The 21,793-nt window shown below is 51.8% G+C and overlaps 6 protein-coding genes across 6 annotated transcripts; 2 read left to right on the top strand and 4 right to left on the bottom strand.

The window, feature by feature from the left end:
- Nucleotides 1-541: 541 nt before the first annotated feature.
- On the bottom strand, nt 542-2,933 carry MRS44_013098 (uncharacterized protein; the record flags this gene model as incomplete). The annotated part of the gene is made up of 4 exons (XM_065616587.1): nt 542-1,050; nt 1,095-1,272; nt 1,419-2,030; nt 2,079-2,933. 4 exons carry the CDS (start codon nt 2,931-2,933, stop codon nt 542-544), a joined length of 2,154 nt encoding a protein of 717 aa, XP_065472659.1.
- Nucleotides 2,934-3,390: 457 nt separating this feature from the next.
- MRS44_013097 (uncharacterized protein) lies at nt 3,391-10,189 on the top strand (the record flags this gene model as incomplete). The annotated part of the gene is made up of 12 exons (XM_065616586.1): nt 3,391-3,435; nt 3,518-4,939; nt 5,088-7,252; nt 7,316-7,526; nt 7,570-7,577; nt 7,921-7,980; nt 8,025-8,128; nt 8,183-8,945; nt 8,996-9,357; nt 9,418-9,539; nt 9,734-9,938; nt 10,011-10,189. 12 exons carry the CDS (start codon nt 3,391-3,393, stop codon nt 10,187-10,189), a joined length of 5,646 nt encoding a protein of 1,881 aa, XP_065472658.1.
- A 91-nt stretch (nt 10,190-10,280) lies between these two features.
- Nucleotides 10,281-11,099, bottom strand: MRS44_013096 (uncharacterized protein; the record flags this gene model as incomplete). The annotated part of the gene is made up of 1 exon (XM_065616585.1): nt 10,281-11,099. One exon carries the CDS (start codon nt 11,097-11,099, stop codon nt 10,281-10,283), a length of 819 nt encoding a protein of 272 aa, XP_065472657.1.
- Nucleotides 11,100-13,995: 2,896 nt separating this feature from the next.
- MRS44_013095 (uncharacterized protein) lies at nt 13,996-15,864 on the bottom strand (the record flags this gene model as incomplete). Its single annotated transcript, XM_065616584.1, has 8 exons — nt 13,996-14,182; nt 14,231-14,539; nt 14,591-14,697; nt 14,772-14,870; nt 14,927-15,091; nt 15,141-15,299; nt 15,350-15,639; nt 15,804-15,864. The coding sequence occupies 8 exons, from the start codon at nt 15,862-15,864 to the stop codon at nt 13,996-13,998; spliced, it is 1,377 nt and encodes a 458-aa protein (XP_065472656.1).
- A 299-nt stretch (nt 15,865-16,163) lies between these two features.
- Nucleotides 16,164-18,098, top strand: MRS44_013094 (uncharacterized protein; the record flags this gene model as incomplete). The annotated part of the gene is made up of 9 exons (XM_065616583.1): nt 16,164-16,332; nt 16,396-16,473; nt 16,524-16,648; nt 16,708-16,871; nt 16,928-17,011; nt 17,061-17,237; nt 17,432-17,715; nt 17,766-17,868; nt 17,927-18,098. 9 exons carry the CDS (start codon nt 16,164-16,166, stop codon nt 18,096-18,098), a joined length of 1,356 nt encoding a protein of 451 aa, XP_065472655.1.
- A 918-nt stretch (nt 18,099-19,016) lies between these two features.
- Nucleotides 19,017-21,504, bottom strand: MRS44_013093 (uncharacterized protein; the record flags this gene model as incomplete). The annotated part of the gene is made up of 4 exons (XM_065616582.1): nt 19,017-20,047; nt 20,233-20,674; nt 20,722-21,100; nt 21,158-21,504. 4 exons carry the CDS (start codon nt 21,502-21,504, stop codon nt 19,017-19,019), a joined length of 2,199 nt encoding a protein of 732 aa, XP_065472654.1.
- Nucleotides 21,505-21,793: the final 289 nt, after the last annotated feature.

The following is a 21,793-nucleotide window of genomic DNA, read 5'->3' as shown; positions in this document are numbered from 1 at the left end:
ATCGGTGGTTAGATAAGGTGGCCCGGTATACTTATCCATCACCATCATAATGACACACGGCGGGTCACGAAGTGTATCAGCGCCAGGGGCCCAACCGATATCATATACTGTCCCCTGTGCCCCATACATGGGCAACCTGTATAACATGTTAAGAAATCCCTTAACATGTTAAACAGAACAAGATAAGAAAAAATACAGATTACAGGATAACAGGATAAGATAACCGGATAACAGGATAAGAAACACGATAGTAAGCCAATGGGGCGATGAAATCAAACAATTAATTTAATGTCGCATATCACCACTAGGTTCGTGCGACTGGATATGAAACGCGGCCCGTACTTTAGGGTTGTGTATCCAGTTTCACATCCAACTTGTCGCATCAAGGATTCCAATCCTAACGACATGAGCTTAAATAGCTATGCCCGAACACATGGCTATTCAATTTCTTTTGTTCTTTAGATAATTCTCATCAATTGACTGGTGCCATCAATGATCCCTGTGGAGCCAATTGTCTGACATTTAACGGCTCTATTCTATATCAATCAATATCCTCTCTGTCTTCTAAATCGTCATCTGAATCAGCAAGATCATCTTTTAATGCGGAGAACACCATCGGTAACCCAAATCCACCGCGGGATGTAGGTATGATATGACCTTCGCGCAGCCAGCTGCCTATACACTCTACCCTCTCAATGTTTGCACATTTAATCCGCAGCCTATCCCATGAGCATGTCCTGCGGGCCCCAGAGAAGGCTCTCTCTGGCTCGGATGACTCTGGTGAGATAGAGAGTATCGCGATGGCCATGCGGCTAAGTCGTGGATATCTTCTCCGCTGCTCAGATGCGCACCACCATTGAAGCGGCGTAGAATCGATCTCTATCGGCTGAGCGGTAATATAGGTCATGAAATCATCCTCAGAACGCAACACGACGGTCTTTACCTTCATATTCCTCGCCAACTGAGCTAGTTTATTACTCTCGTGTTCCACAAAGTCCGCGACAGCGCTCGGAGCGGCCGGAGGCTTAGTAGGGAGCTCAATATTGTATTCTTCCTCCCAAATCGCTTGTGCTCCGTCAATTGCGTTGTCGTACCACTCATCCGGCCAGTTCTGCTAATGTAGGCGTCTCGTTTCGAAGGGTCGAGAAGGAGAGCGGCGGAATAAACGGGAACGTCCTCGGTCATGCTATAGTATTTATCCATAATGAACCAGCCCATATCGATGGCATGTAGCATGCGTTCATCGCGTGTCTCGGGTGCGCTGTAGTGCCTCTATAATCGTATTAGCATCTATCTTAGCTGTTGAGACCAGCGATGAGATGTCCGCACGGGTCCCGGCCGCACCACGCATGCGAGAGATATCTCAGATGTGGGATTAACGCTGAGATGTCCTCGCTACCTCGCAATGAATGACTCACTTTCTCGTTTTCATAATGGGAAAGAAGGCAGTCCATTAGAAATAATGACTGTGAAAGAGATGCTTTATTGCCCTCAGCGCACAATGTGGCCCCATCAAAGGGTTGGAGAAATAGGTACGCTTTCTGAAGCAAATCCCAATCAGCCGCCATCAATCGATTGTCTCCGAGTGTCTTCTCGTGTTCATGCATGAATTGAACGATATGCGCCTTCTTTTTGAAAAGCTTATCGAGGACATGATACCATGAAGACCACCGCGTCTCATTATCGATCCCTAGTCGCAAACCGACTTCATCGTCCCACAGCTGGCTATTAAGCGATGAGCAGCGTGTCCAAACAGCCAGACCGTGCAGTTTACGTAGCGCAGGTATGCCCTCAATGCCTAGATAGTCCTCATCGACGTCCGATCTCGAGAGACGTCTACGTCCTCTACGTCTTCTGGTGGTGATGGCCTGAGAGAAGCGAATTAACAGGTCTTCACTAGTGGCTTCAGATGCGGCTTCAAGTGCGGCGATGAGGGCTTCATTCGATGACCCGAGAAGGAAGGCTTGAAGGGAGAGATTGATGATGTGGCCGATGCAGCGGATGCGGCGTTTTTTAGGGTCATAGTCGATCTACTGCTCATCATTAGATTAGTCCATCAAAAACGGCCGCCAACTTACATTAAGATTCTCTTTCAATCGACGTGCTATAGACTCCAGACAAGTGTCGTTTGACGTAGCGTTATCCCCGGTGTGATAGCCGAGTTTCGACATGATGCCGAAGGTCTCGAGAATACTCATAATGAGATCAGCTTGCCGCTCTCCAGAGTGGTTGTCGCGACATTCCGGTAGTCCTAGAAGTGCCTTCTGCAGCTGATAATCCTGATCAACCCATTGAGCACAAACAGCCAGTAGAGCATGACGATGTGGCGATGTCCAGAGATCGGTGGAGATGTGAATAGGTGAAGACGCGGTTGCGAGTTTGTCTTTGATCTGATCTCTATAGAATACGTGATTTTCCGCAATATGACGCATGGCCTGACGTCTGGACGTGATTAGTTGATCACCGATGGTCGGATTGCATGCCAAAGCGAGATCCTTCAACTCGTTCCATTCAACAGCTGAAAAAGGAGCTCTCCGCTGTGTGAGCAGTCCTATAACAGCTTCATTATATGCCTGCCGATTGAAAACCTGCCGAAGGCTATCAGGTGTAGGGATAGATGCAAACATGGCGGGTAGTGAGCGTTGATTCGATGATATCGGCGAAGGCGGCGGCGGCGGCGGTCGAGGCTGTGCAGCATGGCGGTTTTTGATATGATGTACAGCTGTTGTTCGATGCCCATGGCTCCATCTAGGGCATAATCGGCACACATAAAGCACAGTGCCTTTGGTCTTTCGTTTGCGGCCGGCGGCAAGCGGTTTATTCTTATCTGGATACTGCCGATCCATAATAGAGAAGAAGTTTGAAGGTAACTGATCAGATGTTTGAGAATTAGAGTCGCCGATCGACGATAAAATATCGCTTTCTGAAGCCATAATGATGGGTATGAGATGAAAACTATCTTAATGTAAAAATTTTCCGGTATTTGTGGTGTCTGCGGCGATAAAAAGCTGTCACGTTCAGCGATGAATTGATTGTCATAGAAGCTCTTGGTTCTCTATCTAATGAGTGGAAAATAGGTCGGTTTCTTATACCTAGGGTGAAGGGCCTCCGGAGCCGTTGTGTTGAAGAACTTGCTTTTTGGGAAACATAGATGACACCAACTGCTAACCGGAAGTTCGGACTTCCGACCTGCCAGTCAGCAGCCTTTCTGAACAGGTGAGAGACCTTCCTTCCGGTTTGATCAATGTATGACCTTTTGGTCCGTTTGATGTGACAAAAGCAATGAAAAAAGCTTATTTCAGTTATCCTGTTTATTCTGTTATTCCGTTATAACAGATTAGTGTGAGAGCCTTAACATGATAACAGAATAACAGAATAAAAAAAATTAACATGTTATACAGAACAAGCAACAGAATAACAGAACAAGTTGCCCATGTATGTGGAGGGCCACACGAGTCGCTCAGCCGAAACTGTCGGATGCGACAACTGCATATGACCGATGGCCACTAACCTCCAGATCCTACAGCTCAACGTGCGGAAGAGAGATGTGGTGCAGCTGAGCATGATGAACGATAGGGACTTGCAGGACTATGCAGTACTGGCGGTGGCCGAGCCATACGCGCTGAAGGTCGAGGGGACGCTGATGACGACACCGAACCACCACAGGAACTGGACGAAATTCCTACCATCAAAGAGACACGAGACGCAGTGGCCGATCCGGAGTATGCTCTGGATACGCAGCGATCTGGAGACTGAGCAGGTGCCCATCCCTTCGGCTGACCTGACCGGGGCGATACTTAGATGGCCCGACCGAGAAGTCTTGGTGGTGTCAGTGTACGTGGCAGGAAAAGATGAAGACGCTCTGCACACGGCCATGAGACAGTTGCACACGACAATCACAAGTTTTCGCAACAGCACGGGGAAAAGGACGGACGTCATCCTGGCCGGCGACTTCAACCGCCACGACCAGCTCTGGGGAGGCGATGAGGTGACAGGCAGGAGGCAAGGCGAAGCGAGCCCGATCATCGACCTCATGGACGAGCACGGCCTACTCAGTCTCCTCCCGCGGGGGACGAAGACGTGGGAAGGACCCGGTGGGGAGAGTACGATCGACCTGATGCTCGCATCGGCTGAACTGGCAGACGAGATGGTTCACTGCGGGATCCATCCGACTGAACATGGATCAGACCACAGGGCCATCGAGACGGAATTTGATCTCACGACACCAGAGAGGATGGCGGGCTCGAGGCTGCTGTTCAAGAACGCACCATGGAACGCGATCAGGGCGAAAGTGCAGGACAAGCTGGCACCACTCCCGTGGGGCGGTGGAGTTCAAGAACAGACTGACAGGTTGATGGACGTGGTCCTAGACACGATCCACGAACTTGTCCCAAGAGCAAAGCCATCGCCGTACGCGAAGCGATGGTGGACGACAGATCTCACAAGGCTCCGAAGAAGTTACACGTTTTGGAGGAACCTAGCGAGGACCCGGCGTCGGGCTGGTCAGCGAATCGACAATTTGGAAACCCGAGCCAAAGAAGCAGCCAAGGAGTACCACGACGCCATCCGAAGGCAGAAGAAGGCACACTGGGAAGACTTCCTCGCCGACGGGACCAACATCTGGCAAGCTGCCAAGTACCTGAAGCCTGGAGACGAAACAAACGGCGACAAAGTGCCTCCGCTGAAAAGAACAAACGGAGCAACAACACAAGACAAGGCTGAACAGGCGGAGGAACTGCTCAACGCGTTCTTCCCACCACTACCGACCGACATAGAAGATGAAGGCCCACGGCCGCATCGCAGAGAAGTGGCCATGCCGAACCTGACGATGGGGGAGGTGGAGGAGAAAGTCATGGAGGCCAAGGCTTGGAAGGCACCCGGAGAGGACGGATTGCCGGCGATGGTGTGGAAGCAGCTGTGGCCGGTGGTGAAGGAGCGGGTACTACATCTGTTCCATACATCACTGGGTGAAGGACGACTGCCGGACCAGTGGCGGACTGCCAAGATCATTCCGCTCAAGAAGCCGGGCAAGGCTGACTACAGAATTGCAAAAGCGTGGAGGCCGATCTCGCTATTGTCGACGCTAGGGCAAGATCCTCGAAGCAGTAGTGGCGGATCGCATCTCACACGCCGTCGAAACATACGGACTCCTGCCTACCAACCACTTCGGTGCGAGAAAGCGGCGGTCGGCAGAGCAGGCGCTGCTGCTCTTCCAGGAACAGGTCTACAAAGCATGGCGGAACCGCAAAGTGGTCAGCCTGGTCAGCTTCGACGTCAAGGGGGCCTATAACGGGGTGTTCAAGGACAGACTGTTGCAAAGATTGGAAGCACGGGGCATCCCTAAGGGGCTGGTGAGATGGATAGACGCATTCTGCTCGAGTCGCACGGCCACCATCACGGTAAACGGCTACACCTCTGCGCTACGGGAGCTGCCACAGGCTGGCCTTCCGCAAGGATCGCCACTGTCGCCCGTGCTCTTTCTCTTCTTCAACGCAGACCTGGTTCAGAGCAAGATAGACGCAAAGGGAAGCTCGATCGCATTCGTCGACGACTACTCAGCCTGGGTCACAGGCCCGACGGCGGAAGCGAACAGAGACGGAATACAGGCCATTATTGACCGCGCACTGGAATGGGAGAAGCGCAGCGGGGCGACATTTGAATGTGACAAGACGACCATCGTCCACTTCACACGCGTGGCCGAACGTACCAGCTGCACGCCGTTCATGGTCAAAGGGAAGGAGATCAAGCCGAAGCAGGAGGCCAAGATCCTGGGAGTGGTCATGGACGCGAAGCTCAGGTTCAAGAAACACATGGCCGAGGCGGCCACCAAAGGCCTCTCGGTAGCCATGTGCCTGAGGAGACTCAAGATGCTGTCCCCACGCACGGCTAGGCAGCTCTTCATCACGGCTGTGGCGCCGGCCATGGACTACGCCTCGGTCGTCTGGTCGCACGCACGTGGCGAGAAGGAACTGACCTGGCTCAACAGGGCTCAGAAGATGGGAGCACAGGCCATCACGGGAGCCTTTCGGACAGTGTCGCGGGCGGTCGCGGAAGCGGAGGCCGGTATCCAGACAGTAGACGGACGACACGCCCAAGCCGGCATGAAGCTGTACATCAACGTCCGGACGTTGCCAAAGACGCATCCGCTCGCAACGCTCAAAGTATCAGTGAGCCGGAGATACTTGTCACCGCTCAAGAGGTTGGCACTTGCATTTGAGAAGAGCGGAATCGAGCGAATGGAAACGATCCAAGCCTATGCAGTACCGCCGTGGCACAGCCGAGTGTCACTGGTATGCGAGGCCGACCGTGAGGCGGCGATAGCAGCAGCTAACGATGCCAAAGATATCGTCATCGCGACCAGTGCCTCTGACAGAGAAGGGCTTGTAGCTATGGGAGGCCTCGTCACGCAAGAGTCAACTGGTCAAGTTGGTAGGATGGTGGCCAGGTACTCGGTCACCCTCGGGTCGCGAGACGACCAGAACCCGTACACGGCCGAACTGGAGGCAATAGCGATGGCGTTACGATGCATGCCTGACGGACTGCAATGTCGAGAGCTCACCGTGGTATCAAGCTGCCAGTCGTCACTGAAAGCGATCGCACGACCGCGACAGCAATCTGGCCAGACCACCATCCGACAGATCTACGAACACATCGAACGACTGGCGAGAGGAAACAACAGGGTCAAGATGATCTGGGCTCCGTCCCGAAACGACGGTTTCGCCATGGGCCGCAAGGCGAAGAGACAAGCCAAGAAAGCGACCAAAGCAGGATGCACCCCAGAGTCGCCGCCGTACCAGGCTCGGTCGACACGGACCAGGCTGGCGACGTCGCAATTGCGGCGGCAGCGGGCACTCCCCGACAAAGTAGGCGGCTACTCCAAGCGGATCGATCGAGCCCTACCAGGCGAACATACGAAAGCGCTATATGACGGCCTAAAGAGACGGGAAGCTGACGTGCTCTCGCAGCTCCGCACGGGAATGGCGAGGATCAACAGCTACCTGTGCAAGATAGGAACCGCCGAATCGGACATGTGTGAGTGCGGACGAGCACCAGAGACGATGGAACACTTTCTGTTCCGATGCACGAGATGGGAGACGGAGCGTGAAGTCATGCGACAAGCTGGACAAAGCATGATGGGAAACCTTTCCTACTTCCTTGGTGGAAAGTCAGGGTCGGACGGACCGAAATGGACACCTAACCTGAAGGCGGTGCGAGCGGCGGTAAAGTTTGCAATGGCGACGGGAAGACTGAGGTGAAAAAGGGAAACAGAACATACTAAACACCAACACTACAGCTGACTACTAACATTAAACAGCCTCATGTTGACAGACCATGCTTCAGCTGCTGGGGATAGGATGCTGAACACTTGGAGAAATCGGCCTTCGAGCAGGCCTGTCAAGCAGAGTCAAGCAAGCGGGGCTGGAAAAGAGACGGGCTGGAAGGAAGAGTGGGGCTCTTTTGGGTGGTCTGGAGGAATAGCGGAGAAGCGAAGACGGCTTAGCGTAGCCACTGGCCCTATGAGATCCGTTCTCCCGGGCGTAATAAAAATACTACTACTACTAGCTCCAGTCATTTTCGTACGTGGTTCTTCCCCCATGTAGTAATGTGCGACCGCACGCATGTGTCACGTGCCGGATGATTCACAACGGTCAACGTAGGGCCGGAGACGGCGCTTTAATAACCCAGTCACTCCATAAATTGAAAGACCCTTTGCCTGTGCCCGCTCCCGGGGTGTGATTACCAACACAAGGACAGCCAATACCAAAGTTGGTAATAACCCAGCCTGGTACGTTTTTCTACAATGTCCACCCAAAAGGCATTACCGCCGCGTCGGCGACGAAGGACTCAACTAGCGTGCAATCCCTGCCGTGCTCGCAAGACTGGCTGCGATGGGCGCCGGCCAGTCTGTACTTCGTGCAGCATGAAAGCATTGGGAGACCAGTGCGCCTACCAGGAGAGAGCCTCAAGCTCAAAAACCCTGTGAGTCTCTGCTGTTTGGATGGCCCCTTCCTGACCTCTCGCAGAACTCTTTCCGACGTCAACAGCCGACTTCAAAGCTTAGAAGTAAAAGTCCGAGGGGATCCGAACCTGCGCCAGAATGTCGCTGGTGCCTCCCTAGCGTCTGGCAGTATTTAGTTCCTGTATTTGGCCAATGTCTCGACGAGGCTGACCTGAGCTGTAGCCGCAATTCCAGTTCCTTCGGAGCAAAGCGTGATGTATCAATCGCATCACGCGGAGGAGGGGATTGTATACGGCCCATCCTCGAACATTTCCTTCCTTCAGGAGGTAATCCAACTACAAGACCCTGAGATGGACACGGCACAACCTTCCCAGTCAACAACTTGCCCCAAGGAAAGAACCATGCCAGACCTCCTAGGCTTCACTGTAGTCCAGTCGCCTAGCCTCGCTCATGGTGTGGATCCTGTCTCACTTCCGGAGCGTCAATTTGCAGACGCGCTTTTTCGTTGTTTCTGGGATTTTATACACCCAGTCTTCCCTATATTACACCGACCGTCCTTTGCTACCATGTACGACCATTTATGGCAGCAAGTCATGCCTTCAGCTTACCATTACAAGCAAACGAATGATGACGTCGTCTTTCACGCGACACTCAACATGGTCTTGGCCCTTGGATGCCAACGCAGCGAACAAATTCCTTCAGTGCAGAGAAACCAGTTTGCCGATTCATTTTACAGACAATCTCATCGGCTGATTTCTATCGAGACCCTTGATTTCTCATCATTACAAATAGTGCAACTGCTTCTTCTACGAGCGATCTATCTGCATTACACGACATATGCCGATCGTTGTTGGAACATGGTTGGTGTTGCTCTGAGAGTGGCGCAGGGCCTCGGCTTGCACTTGGAGCAGACCGCCTCGTCTAAAAACCAACTAAAACGAGAAATGAGGCGCAGAGTTTGGCACAACTGTGTTGCTTTGGATCGGTACCTTCCATGGCATCCATGGACCTTCATAATCCACTGACTGTTTTCAGGCTCTCAGCTACGACTTTTGGTCGGCCCGTCCTTCATTGCAGGCCGCATGCTATTCCATTGCCTGAGCCTATTGATGACGAATACCTATCAGAATTCGACGAAGGCCGTCAACCTGAGAACTCTCCATCTCGCATAGCCTTCTTCATATACAACATGAAGCTATTCGACGTTCTGGACGAGATTCTGCGCATATTCTACTCGCATGGGTACCAAAACCTAGCCCAGGATGGAACAGTCACACCTTCTCAGTATCTGAGCGATGTTCCTAGGTTATGCTCGGAATTAGACCAATTTGTCGAGGGTTTGCCTGGTCATCTTAAGGCTGACCGTGACATGGGAGCTGTTGAAGATGAATCTGCAAGTTGCTTCCATATGCAAGCCATGATTTTGAAATCGAGGTATAATATAACCTGAGCCGTAGTGGAGCAGCTCTCACTATGGATAGGGTTTTGTACATACGGCTTCTACTACTACGGCCCTCGCTTCTCATCGAAACACGACGAAGCGTTTCGAATCAACGTTCAATCAACAACAATACGACTCGTTCTCTTCAAAGGTCCTATCTCAGGGAAATAAATCGCTTATGCGTATCGACTTGCCATGAAGTCCTCGAGGAGGTCCATCGAAACCTGGGTAGCTTAAGACAGACTTCAGCATGGCACACGTTGCTGTGTAATGCCCCTCCCACCCTTCGGGCGCAGAGCTCTACGTACAATCGGAAGCTTACATGTGTATAGTTACTTTCGGAGCTGCATCAACCCTTCTCGCCGCCAGTCTCTGCCCCCGATTTGGAAGTCAACCTGGATCTTGACCCCGCTAAAACGTCCTGGGAGAGAGCCTTGCAAATATTCGAGTTTCACAAGTCACACGTTGAATCCGCAGCAAAGGGCATAGAAGCACTGGGAAGATATCGCCTGCGATTTTCCACATTTGCGACAAAAGGTAAGTCAAGAGATTCGCGGTAAAATAAGATAAGCTAGGCGCAAATTACACAAGGTCCTGATGGTTTTATAGATCAGTCTGTCGACTCCAACGACGGCCAAATCGCTGGTCCTATACCCTTCGATGCTGCTTCCGCTGTCGATGAAAGTTGGCTGACGGGAATGGCAGAGGACTTCAATGAATTTTTCACCTCAGACTCGCTTGAGCAAAGCTGGCTCAGCTCTCAAGGCATTGATTGGGTCATGCAATAGTGTAGCATAAATCAGGCACAACTTTTTGAAGGGCGGGTTTCATCAACAATACCACGTAATTGCTTCGTTGGAACATGTCCTTAGTATCCTTCTACTGGCTAAGCAACTCCAATAGTTTCTTCACAAACACTTCGGGAGCAATCATATAGCCTAGGTGGCCGCCAGGAATCCTCAGAACTTCCTTGCCTGTCTGTCCGGCGATGGCCTTGATTGGTCCCACACCTGGCCCATCGCCGCTATCCTCCCCCGCGACGAGGATCAATTTCTCTTTCGCTTTGACAAGGGCTTCAACATCAATTGGGGCGCCGGTGTACTGTCTCAGCTCAAATTCAAACCAAAAGAGGCAATTTGCGCGGATCTCGTCGCCGCGTTTTGCATCCATGCAGTAACGCATCATATTCGAATCAGGCCCCTCGGACAGACTCGAGGTGAAGGCCTCCATGGCTGCATCGGGACCATGAGCTCTAAATATGCTATAGACGTGGTTGATGAGTCCGTGGGCCTGCATCTGGAACTGCTGGGGAAGAACGGAGAAGGCGGGGGGCTCGTGTGCAATGAGCGTTGCCACACACTTGGGATGACTGGCCAGCAGCTGTTGGGCAACGACGGCGCCGGACGAAGTTCCGAAGACAATGGCGGTCCCATTGCGAGAAAGGTGCACGATCAGTCGCTGGGCATCGTCGGCGTCGGTCTGCAGGCGGTGTTGGAAGTCTTGCTGGCCGACGAGAAAGCTTTGCGAGTATCCGCGGCGGTCCCAGCACACAACAGTGAAGTGGGCGGCGAGAAATCGGGCAGAGGGGTGGAAGACGCTGCCCCGGCCGTCGGCACCGGGTACGAAGAGGAGAAGGGGGCCGTCCGAGCCGAATGTCTCGTAGTGGAGAATGGCGCCGGGAACGATGAGCTCGGGCATGGTTGCTGTGAGGGACGAAGGATAGAGGGAGAAGAATGATGGAGAGACACAAAGGGCACTGGTAGCGTTCTTGCCGAGCGGAGCAGTTCTGCCCTCTGGCAGTGGTCAGCCCGCCCATGATATATGTCAAATACGGCAAACTGAACTTTTCTCCCCGAGATGCTGGGGAGATAAATCGTCATTCACCTATCTGGAACTTGGTTCCTTGGAGCGTCGGGGAGATAAGGAGCGATTCCTATTGGCTGGAATGATCTTTCCATTTTGCCCTCCCAGCCCTAGAGCCGAGCCCTCCGAGGAGGCCTGACCCTAGTCATAGGACATGCGAATCGGGCTCCCCCAGATTTAAGTCCTGGGGGGTCTTAGTGGAATTCGCGCGGGCAATCGACAGAGGCATTTTATTTTGTCAAAATTCAACCACAATGAATCCAGCGATATGTAGATAAGACGATAGAGAAGAAAGCAATCAGTGGATCAGTACCCATGAAATTATTTTTTTCCTTCATCATCGGCTAAGAACATGCAAAGGAAAGCATCTAACTCGTTGTCGAGACGAAAACAGCGTTCAACATGAGTAAATCAATTGCAGGTAAGTAACCAAGTAAGTAGGTAATAAGTAAGCAAGTAAGCTCGGCAGCCAAGCAAGTAAATAAGCGTCCAAGAAGCAAGTAAGATCCAAGTAAGTGGGGCAAAACCGCAAGCGCCTCCCATCACGCTCTGGAGGTTTTACAGGAGTAAGTTAAGGTTGCTTCATGTGAGGAAAAGATAATCGAATGCCAATGACCAAAGAAGCTCTTCCAGGCAGCATCATCAGTAGAGCGGCGTAAAGTTCTCTCTGATGGAATAAATGTTGGCCGACAATTAGTAACAACCGCCTTGTTAGCATGCCAAGGGCAAGGTAATGAGATTGAAGACGGAAAGCAGATATCAACTGCATTCATGCATGCCTTTACACAGTCTGTCACGATAACAGATGGAAATCTGACTTGGCCGGTCTCAGAGCGATTTAAGCCTTTCAAGAGCCCAAAGGTAGTCATCTTGATCCTCGCCCCTAAGTAATGCAAATGCAATGCAGAAAGACCGATTGGCAGCATCAATGCCGATAATATCAAGCAGTGGTATACCATATTTGTTAGTTTTGTATGTACAATCCAGTAATAGGAGATCTGGATATGCCCGAATATAGGCAAGCGAGTCAGGATGAGCAAATAGGATAGCTTCTACCCGATTATCTGCATCAAGCGGTATTCAACTCCAAAAGCCTTCTTTGTCAAGCTGATTTGAAAGCGCATGGATAGAATTCTCGCCCTGGCAGGCGTTCGGCGGCTCTGCATGATCTGATTTGAAATGTCCTTTTGCGTTGCAAGCGTTGTTGAATTTTGCCGTAGGTAGGTTCTCATCTCCTTGGGAGCGACTCCAGTACTAGTCAGACTGCTTATTGTTGTTTTATCTTCAGCATTGAGTTTCCGATGTATAGGATGAGCAGTTGGGTGACTCCTTGGCTCGTGGCTGTGTGTAGCAAAGCGGCTATCTTGGCGATGGCAGATAGCCCAACCAGCTTCATCTGGTAGCTGCTTTCCAAGAATTAAGAAAGGGCAGCCACAGCCTCGTGTAGTGATATTCCGAATTCGTTGATTTGAGGCACTTGAAGGTTACCGCACGCGGTCACAGGCGTAAATAACGATGATCCTTCTGTTCCTATGCGTTGTCGACTTCCCTGTGACAAAGGCGTAGCCTCGTGGCAAGGCCCAATTGTTGATAGCCTGATGTAGAGCATCTCGAGTTGGGTAAATGCCTTCAGGAGGCAAGCAATCGGGAGGAAATTGGTCCATCTTGGAATTCGTTGCATTCTAGATCTTTGGATTTGGATGTAGATAGATTCCCCACCCTGATTCCGGCTTTGAAAGGTTTCTCGCAGTTGTCGCAGTAGTGGGTCCGGAGGTTCCCTAGCTTCACATTCAACATGGTCAACCATGGATCCAGATGAAGGGCCCCTCACCTTTGGTGCAGTGGAAAGCGCCGCATGAGTAGACACAAAGGTCATAGGTAATGGAGGGGAAGCGTGTATACTGCAGAGTACTGCTTCTATGCGCAGTGGCGCCGATGCTATACGAGTCGATCTAGACGAGTTGTGCTTGAGATCTGCAGGGTGCGTCCATGTGTGCGTCTCGAGAGCTCGATGGCGACAAGTATTTAAGGCGGCCGATCTCCTACCTAACGTACTTGTACAGGATTCACTCAAATCCCTCCCAAACCACTCCAACGCCTCAACACGCCCTCCTCAGAAGAAAGCACTCTGAGTATCTTTTCAGAATGGTTCGCCTCGCCATCTCAGTCCTCGCCATCTTGGCATCGCTACGCTCATTGCGGGCTTCCCCTGGTTTCGAAGAGACGACGGACCGCCGCCATAAAACGCAAGCAACCGCAGATATCCGGAAAATCATTGGAGACGTCGTCAATGAGCCACACAAATACGGCGACCCCGGTCGTATTGGCAATTAAGGGAGAATCCCGAGAGCTCTTGGCGGCGAGGGTGTGGGACCAGATGATTGTGACAAGGAAGCACGGAAGCAAGTCTCCGAAAAGGGGAGAGATGTGCTTGGTGCTAGTGAGACGATAAGATAGCTGGGCTTTGGGGATTCGTATCTTCATTCTCGCACAAAGGGTATTGAGTTGTGGCTTGCATCACGCCAAAGTGGCAATCAGCTAGACCGTCTGACAGCCGTTCTGATATCTTCTCGGTCTTTTTTTGTTATTCTTTCCGCCAGCGAGTAAACCAGAGAGAGAACATTATCGTGCAGCCTGGTGGGTAAGTATGAATCAAGGTACGTTGCTCTGAATGTTTTTGTCTACTGCCTAAGTGGCCTTGCAAGCACAAAAATTCGTCCAGCCCCAAGACTTACAGTCGTGCATCATGTTTCCAGCCTGGCATGTCTGCAAGATCTTTGGCTGGAGCTGCACGTCGAGACTTGAGCGCGTCGTCCCAGGGCCTCCACCTCCAAGACTCGGCAAGCTGCTGCGGCAGTGTACCTTCCAGTAACTCGACAACATGCTTCCCAATGTTGGGCAGCAGTTTGAAGGTGTGACTACAGAAGAAAGTTAGAAAAGTAGTCATAGTTGCTGCGTAAACGTACCCGCTGTCTCCCGTCGCCAGGATCAGGTTCTTCCACTTGGGATGCTCGCAGATGAGAAGGCTGGCATCAGCAGTGTCTGTACACCAACACATAGCACGATCTACGATCTTCCTGTCTCGAAGATCTGGCAAGAACCGACCCATGGCCTTTCGAATGCTTGCCTCAGAGGCGTCTGGGTAGCTATCGGTGGGATGGCTGGCGTGAGACCGAGGAACCGAGATGAGCTTGGGATGTGCGGCGCCAAATGGCTGATGTTTCTTGAAGTGGGTGAATCCTGGAAACTCATCGCAGATCTTGATGATACCATCTCTGTAGGAATATTCTTAGCATGTGTTTTCAGCCTTTGGCCGCGCGACTTACTCGTTGGGCTCAAAGACGAATCCGTACTCGCCATCGTACACGACGGGAATGTTCTTGTATTGAGCTGCCTCCTCAGGGGTCAACTGGATATGGGCCAAGACCCAGGCCTAGTGCCAGACCAGTCAACACCGACGTTGGAAACCTCCTGATAAGAGGATACGGGTTATATGACTGCACTGACCTTGGACACACACTGATCCTCTACATCTACCAGCGACGGCGTCCACGCTCCAGCGGCCAGAATGATCCTATCAGCATAATATTGAGTGCCATCGACAGTCTCAACGCCAATACATGTCGATCCGTCGGCGGCGAAGAGAGGTTGCTTGAAAGTACCGGCCCTATGACGGTGTAAGCGCAAAATACAGTCGCGACGATGGCAAAAGCCTGCCCTCCAAATCCGAATTGTACGCCTTGGCTTTTGAGAAAGCGCCCGATTGCGTTGATAGCCTTGGCCGCAGCGAGCCATCCGCCGTCAGTGGTGAACAAGCCCTTCCATCCCTGTATTAGTCTGTCAGCCTTGATCGCTCAAAATCTTCAAGGCATTTACCTTTACATGCTCCTTTGTGAACCAGGGCATTTTCGCCAAAAGTTCATCCTCGCTTTCAAGCCAGGTGTTGGCCTGGACAAGGCCAACACCTGCGTCGATGAGAGTCTGGTGTTTTCTTCTGAGATTCGCAATACCCTCTTTGGATGATGAGCAGTCAATCTGACGAGTCGTTAACCCGAATTCGACTTGAGATTTGCCCAATAGCTTACCATGCCGACATTGTGGAAGAAGGGCTTGAACAATGGGTCGTTCCTCCACATATCCAACGCCTCAAGCGACAGCTGCAAATCAGGCTTGTTGCGTAGTCGAATGCTCATAATCTTATTCAAGTCGAACCCAGCCGATTGCGCTGAAGGGATCGGGTAAACATCCAGGACGGTGATATTTGAGGGCGAGTATCCAGAGCGTATAAGGTGCAGTGCCGTGGAGGAGCCCATGGTGCCGCCTCCACCGACAATCACCACCTTTGTCGTGTCTCGTGATGGCGTCATTTGTCGTTCTGTTAATCTCGAAGTGTCGGGGCGCAAAGCTAAAGGCAATCAAGGATCGGGTCGAGGCTGGTAGGGACTTGTCCAGCAATTAAGGCGACAACAAGACCCCACAATTCCAGCTCTAAGCGATTTTATCAAGGCGATTTCAACGACTTTGCTCTTCCTGATCTACTCCGATCAGCAGGTCGGCTGACAAACTCGGGGGTTGCGGGGAGAAGCTCGCCAAACCCCATGGGGATAAGGATAGAAATCACCGTGTTCTTGAAGCCCATTGGCTCAAGACGACGTGATGGGCAATCTAACAGTTGATTTCCCCGCTGGCTGCTCGCTTGGACCTTCATGCTCTGACTCGCTCGCTCCACCCAAGATAACCCTCCTGGCCACTCGCCTGGACCTTCCACTCTCGAGAGGGGTTATCTCGACAGGGTTGTTGTACATGTATTCGGATGTGTATAAAGAGACATCTTGTACAACCTCCCTTCTGTCATTGAAACCTACAACTGAACATACTTGCAATAACAACTCGTCCACAATGGCCAACTCAAAGACTACAGTCTCTGGTCTCCCTGACCATGGAACGGCAACCACTGAAGAGATTTCCATTCCTCGGTGGAAACGAGTATGGCAGCACAGTCTGACGCAGATGACGCTGCTGAGCATCCAGGCATTCTGCGGACCAGCCATGTCAGATGCGATTGCAGGTGAGTGGCATCTATACCGAATTTCATCCTCGAGTGCCACCGGCTAATGCGAACATGTTCTAGGCCTTGGCGGCGGCGGCCTTGCGACTCCTCAAGTGTCAAACACCGCCACTGCTCTGAGATATGCCATGCTCGCTTGCAGTACGTATCCAGGCACAGGGAGTTCTCACTTGGCTAACAATGGCCATTAGCCTGCTTCATGGGAGGCCCCATCGTGAACAAGCTTGGCGTCAAGTGGGCTCTAGTTATCGGTTCCATGTCCTTCCCCGTCCAAGGATCCGCCTACTACTGCAACAGCAAGTTTGGCAACCAATGGGTGAGCGAGCTTGATTTTATTCTTCAGGGCCGATGCACTGACAAGACTCGAATCATTAGTATCTCATTCTGAGCGGTGTAATCGGCGGCATTGGCACTGGATGTTGGTACGTGGCTGAGGCCGGTGCAATCATGACGCTTGCACCGTCTGGTGCGCGTGGCAAGTATCTCGCTCTCTGGATCGTGTCTCGGAATCTCGGCCAGCTTGTTGGCGGTGCAATCAAGTAAGTATCTTGAAGTTTGGTGAGTATGACTTTGGCTAACAATATTCTTTTCCAAGCCTGTCAAAGAACCACGAGAAAGGTGTCAGCGGTGGAGTAACGCCCGACACATACATCGCCTTCTTGATTATTGAGTGCATGGCGTGAGTATATTTCCATCCTGAATCTTTGCCTCCGCTGATCGAGTCCTAGTCTGCCATTCGCCTTCATGATCACGCCGTTTGAACGCGTCATTCGATCTGATGGCACGCACATCGTCACCGCCGAGGCTCTCTCCACCAAGCAGGAGGTCAGGCGGATCGCAAAGACCATGACCTCGAGGCTCATCGTGCTCTCGTCTCTCTGGGCACTCTGGTCCTTCTTCTACAGGTACCATGAAGCTCTGCCGACCCCATGACAGGCATCAGAAACTAACAAAGGGACAGCGGCTCTTGGTCCACATATCTGGGAATCTACTTTTCAGTCCGTGCCCGCGCCCTTTCATCACTAATCTCGCCATTCTTCTGCATGCAAGTCCAGGCTCTTCCTTGTCCTCTGCCGACTGCCTACTAATACCTCTTCAGTGTTGGCTGCTTCGGCCTTGGATTCATCCTCGACGCCAAGTACCTTTCACAACGCCGCCGCGCCCAGGTCGGTCTCTATACCGTGGTAATTCTCAACATCGGCGTCTACATTTGGTCGATTATCATGCAGGTCAGATTTCGGCGCAATGATCCAGGTGCTATCGACTGGGACCACAGCCTATACGCTTCCTCCTTCCTGCCCTACTTCTTTATCCAGACCACCGGTCCGTTGTCGCAGTCATACATGTACTGGCTTCTGTCTTCGTTTGCAATGAATGCTCAAGGTCAGTTTATCATGTGTGCCACTGGTTCCCAGCGCTAACGGCCATGCCAGAAAACGTCCGCAACGGAGCTGCCTTTAGGTGCATTGAGGCTATTGGCCAAGCCATCGCCTATGGTATGAACACTCAGACAAAGAGTGACCCTCTTATTGGGTTGTAAGTTCTCCCCTTTGGTATACACTCATGAAAGGGTACTTTCTGACAACTCCTTTAGCTGCGTGACATTTGCCCTGCTTGGTGCTGCTCTTCTCCCAATGATCATGCTGGTAAATACAACGCCCGACAGGATCCCTGCAGATGAGATCGCCGAGCAACAGTTGAATGCACTGGGAGAGAAGACTAGGGATATAGAGACAGCTCACCCGGATGTCGAGAGCAAGAGTTAAAGGAAGCAGATATCCAAATCACCGACTTGGCTACTTAGGCACATATTCATACCTAGGTAGCTCATCCCAGCGCACCTAGGCAAGTATGGAGTAGATAGTGAGAAGGGACTCTATAAAAACTTTAATCTTGGATCTTTTTCTTATTCCTTCAGATAACATTTTTATTCTAAAGTATAAGTACAACCACAAGGATTTGCTCAAAATAGCCTCAGCGGTGTGCTAATATGCGTCCCTAAAAACTCGTGCTTCCTTGATTAAGTATCTATTGACCAACTCATCGGTATTCATAATGAGGCGAGACAGGAAGCTTGGTTACGGTCACCACCTGCAATGCAGCAGGAGGTTCTTTTCTGAGGGCGAATCGATAATACAAGTCATCTGGTCGGGCCTAAGCGATCTCCGCGGGGCGGGCCGGTCTGCCCAACCACGACTTCATGCTGACATGGTGTGCCAGGTCATCATCCCCATCAGCGACCCTAACCCCCACTCCACGGCGAAGCCATGCCTTGAAAGTTTTGGAAACCGGGTAAATGGCAGTGGACCGATGCTACACATGTGGGAGCGATGATCCAAACCAAGGCCATTTTTAGCTTCTGTCTTTCCAGGAGAAACAGCAGGCATCTAGGCCGTGTTGAATTTGATCATCTGCTCGTAGGGTCATCATCCAGTATTTTCTCTTCTTTTTTAAAACTGAGCCCATCAAGCCGCTTCCTAATTATTTGCGGCGACAGGGAATACCGGTAATTCGCGCAGGGCAGCGCTGCCCTCAAATCAAACAAATCAAATCCGGGGTCATATTTGATTTATTTGATAGCCCTCAACGTTGGATTTGTTGTTTGAAATATTTATTCAAATATTTCAAATATTTCAAATCTCAGCTTCCGTGCTCTCCATACTACTACCATTTCCAATCTCCCACTAGAGTTCATCCCTCCCTCCCGCTGCCGTGCCGAGCTTCACTGCGCCATGCCTCATCCAGTTCTTGAGGCATTGCAGCTTCCCTAGTGTTTCCATCGTCATTGAAAGCCTCTGGGACGTCAACGTCAACTTGGCCAGGCTAAACGACCTCTCGCAATCAGTCGCCATCGCCGGTATCGCAAGTATATCCAGAGCCAACTGGCTGACCATGGGAAACTGCCCCTGCCGAGCCATCCACCACTCAATTGGATCCTCGGTTTCCTGCGGCTCCAGCCGCAGATACCGCTCCAGCTCGCTACCCATCGCCGTAGCCTTCGCTGTCCTGCTTTTGACCCACTGCTTGAACACACTGCCTTTAGATGTTTTCCCTGGCACGCTTGGGGGTGCCGCTGTCTCCACAGTTGCCTTTTGCTGCTCATCCACCGGCCCGTCGCAACGGTACCAGCGGTCGAGGTAGTCAGAGAGTCCGATTTTAGCATCCCTTACCCACACGAGCTGCTCCTCCGACGCCCAGTTCACCTCTAGATAGCTCATGCCGAGCGACGGATGGAGGATAATGGATGCGGCGAACAACGGCGACTCTCCAAGCTTGGTGTAGTACTCGTTGAGTTTCTGCCCGGCAGTGATGATTGAGAGTCTCAGATAGCGTCGGTGGTCCTTTCCCATGTCGTCAGTTCCCAATGATCCCGATCGCTTGCCCGATCCACCATCACATTGTCCCGAGCCGCGACCTGGCAAGGAGCTTTCCATTGACTTTCGTGGATACAGATCCATCTCGCAATCCCTTAATCGAGCAGGAAGCTGCCGATTTCGGTCTGGTCGCCCTCGGCGTAGTTCGACCTGCGAATCGGTGTTCTCTCCTGCTGCCTCGTCTGGGGCAGCCTGATAGAACAGCTTCCGATCTTCCAGGTGTTCCAGCAAGTATTCCATGCCTGTCATCACCTCCCAAAGTCGTCCATTACCTCCCTCGCTACCCCACCCCTGCGTTCTCATAGTCTGCAGATGGAACGGCTCAAGGATATGCTTGATTTCTGCCAAGAGCCTCCAGTCATTCCCCTTTTAACATGTCGGCCTCGGGTAGCCATTTCTCCACTTCTGGATGAACTAAGAATGCCCTAATGTCTCCCTGCTTGACGAGCGCTCGAGATCATAAGGTAAGTGGAGTTCCATCTCGTGTCATTGTTCATGACGACCTCGAGCTCCGCCGTCGACTCACTCGCCAAGAGATATTCTTGTGCTTCATCGTTCTCGCGCGAGATCCTCTTAAAGAGCTCACACCTCTGAGGGGACGACCTGATGAACTTGACAACATTGTGGAGTTTTCCCACCGGCCCTTTCTTTCTCCAATGGCGCAGGTCATCTTCGTGCCGGCCGAGGAGGTCAAAGACCTGCGATTCGGCCTCGAAAGCCTCGAAATCTTCGCCGTAGAGGAACGCACGAGCAACCAGGTTCAAGATATGTCCATAGCAGCGCATACGTCTCGCCCGAATATCCGCCGGGCCCATTTCTGCGTCAAGATCTCCGTAGAAGTTCAGAAGGCAGTTGTCGTTCGAAGATGCGTTGTCTGAGATCACTGTTCCGACTCGATCCTCTATCTTCCATTCACGCACAACTCGCCCAAGCGTCACAGCAAGATTTTCCCCGCTGTGACACCCGAGCTGGCGTCGAAGTGCTAGTAGACGCGGTCAAGAAAATGAGCTGTAACCGCCATGACAGCGTGCCGATTGGGTGAGGTCCATAGGTCGAACCCCAGATGAATTTTGCTAAGGGCATATGAGAGCTCCTGCTTGACCTCATCCTTCTTGCACCTGTACGTGTCATCCAGCAGACGGCTCATCGATTGCCGGCTCCATGATATCTGGTCAGATAGGTGAGGGTCAAGTCGCCAGGCGAGTTGTTGAAAGAACGCATCGCTAAAGAAAGAAAAGGGAGCATTGGTGTTGATCAGAAGTCCCAGGCTCAGTTCTCGGATCACCTTGACCCTGGCACGCGGCACGGTGCTGTACTGCAAGCGCCGTCGCTTGGGCCGGTCAGATTCCTCGGTTGACGGGTCTGTATCGGCACCTTGACTGCTCTCGAAGATCCTGTGAGACCTATATGTGGTTAACAATGCTCAAGCTCGCGACGTCGTATTCTCATACTTGCGGAGGTGGTCAGCTGCTGAACTCGTAACAGCAGCGGCGAAGAACTCGGGCTGGCCCTTCGCGTCGCACAAACGACAGGCCCAGTAAGGACTCAACGGAATGTCGTTAGTGTCAATCTCAACGAGAAAGAATCCATGGCGCTTGATCCAGCTCTTCCGGCCCTTCGAACCCTTCCGGGATAAGGACTCTTCAAAAACATATCCTTTGTTCCTCCATATTGCTCGCGGAAGATCTGCAACGGTAGGGTAGTCAGGTAAAGCCACCTGCGTCGTCAGCTCAAATTGACTCGCCAAATTTCGCGGTGGCCGGAGAAGGGCAAAGGCAGAGGGTGGGGAAGGGAGCATGATGTTGTTAGATTCCATCAGGTTAGGCGTCGATTGTGAAGGGATGGCACGCGTCGGGGAGAAGTAAACAGACTGGCACCGACGCGGTTTAATATTGTGGGGGCGACGGACGGGAAGGGTAAGAAGCTACTTTCTCCTTGGCTGATTTATGTGTTGTCATCAAGCGTACCTCACTAATAGATGTCGCGAAAAATAGCTCTGATTGGTCGGGTCCACTCTCTGGCATCCATCAGTAAGTAGCAAAGACACGCTCACCAGCCTGGCAGGTTATACTCTCAACCTTATACCC

Source organism: Fusarium solani (assembly GCF_023522795.1).
Source record: "Fusarium solani strain SB1 chromosome Unknown bctg00000009, whole genome shotgun sequence".
NCBI classification, from domain to species: Eukaryota; Fungi; Ascomycota; class Sordariomycetes; order Hypocreales; family Nectriaceae; genus Fusarium; species Fusarium solani.
This window is presented reverse-complemented; position numbering and strand designations above follow the sequence as displayed.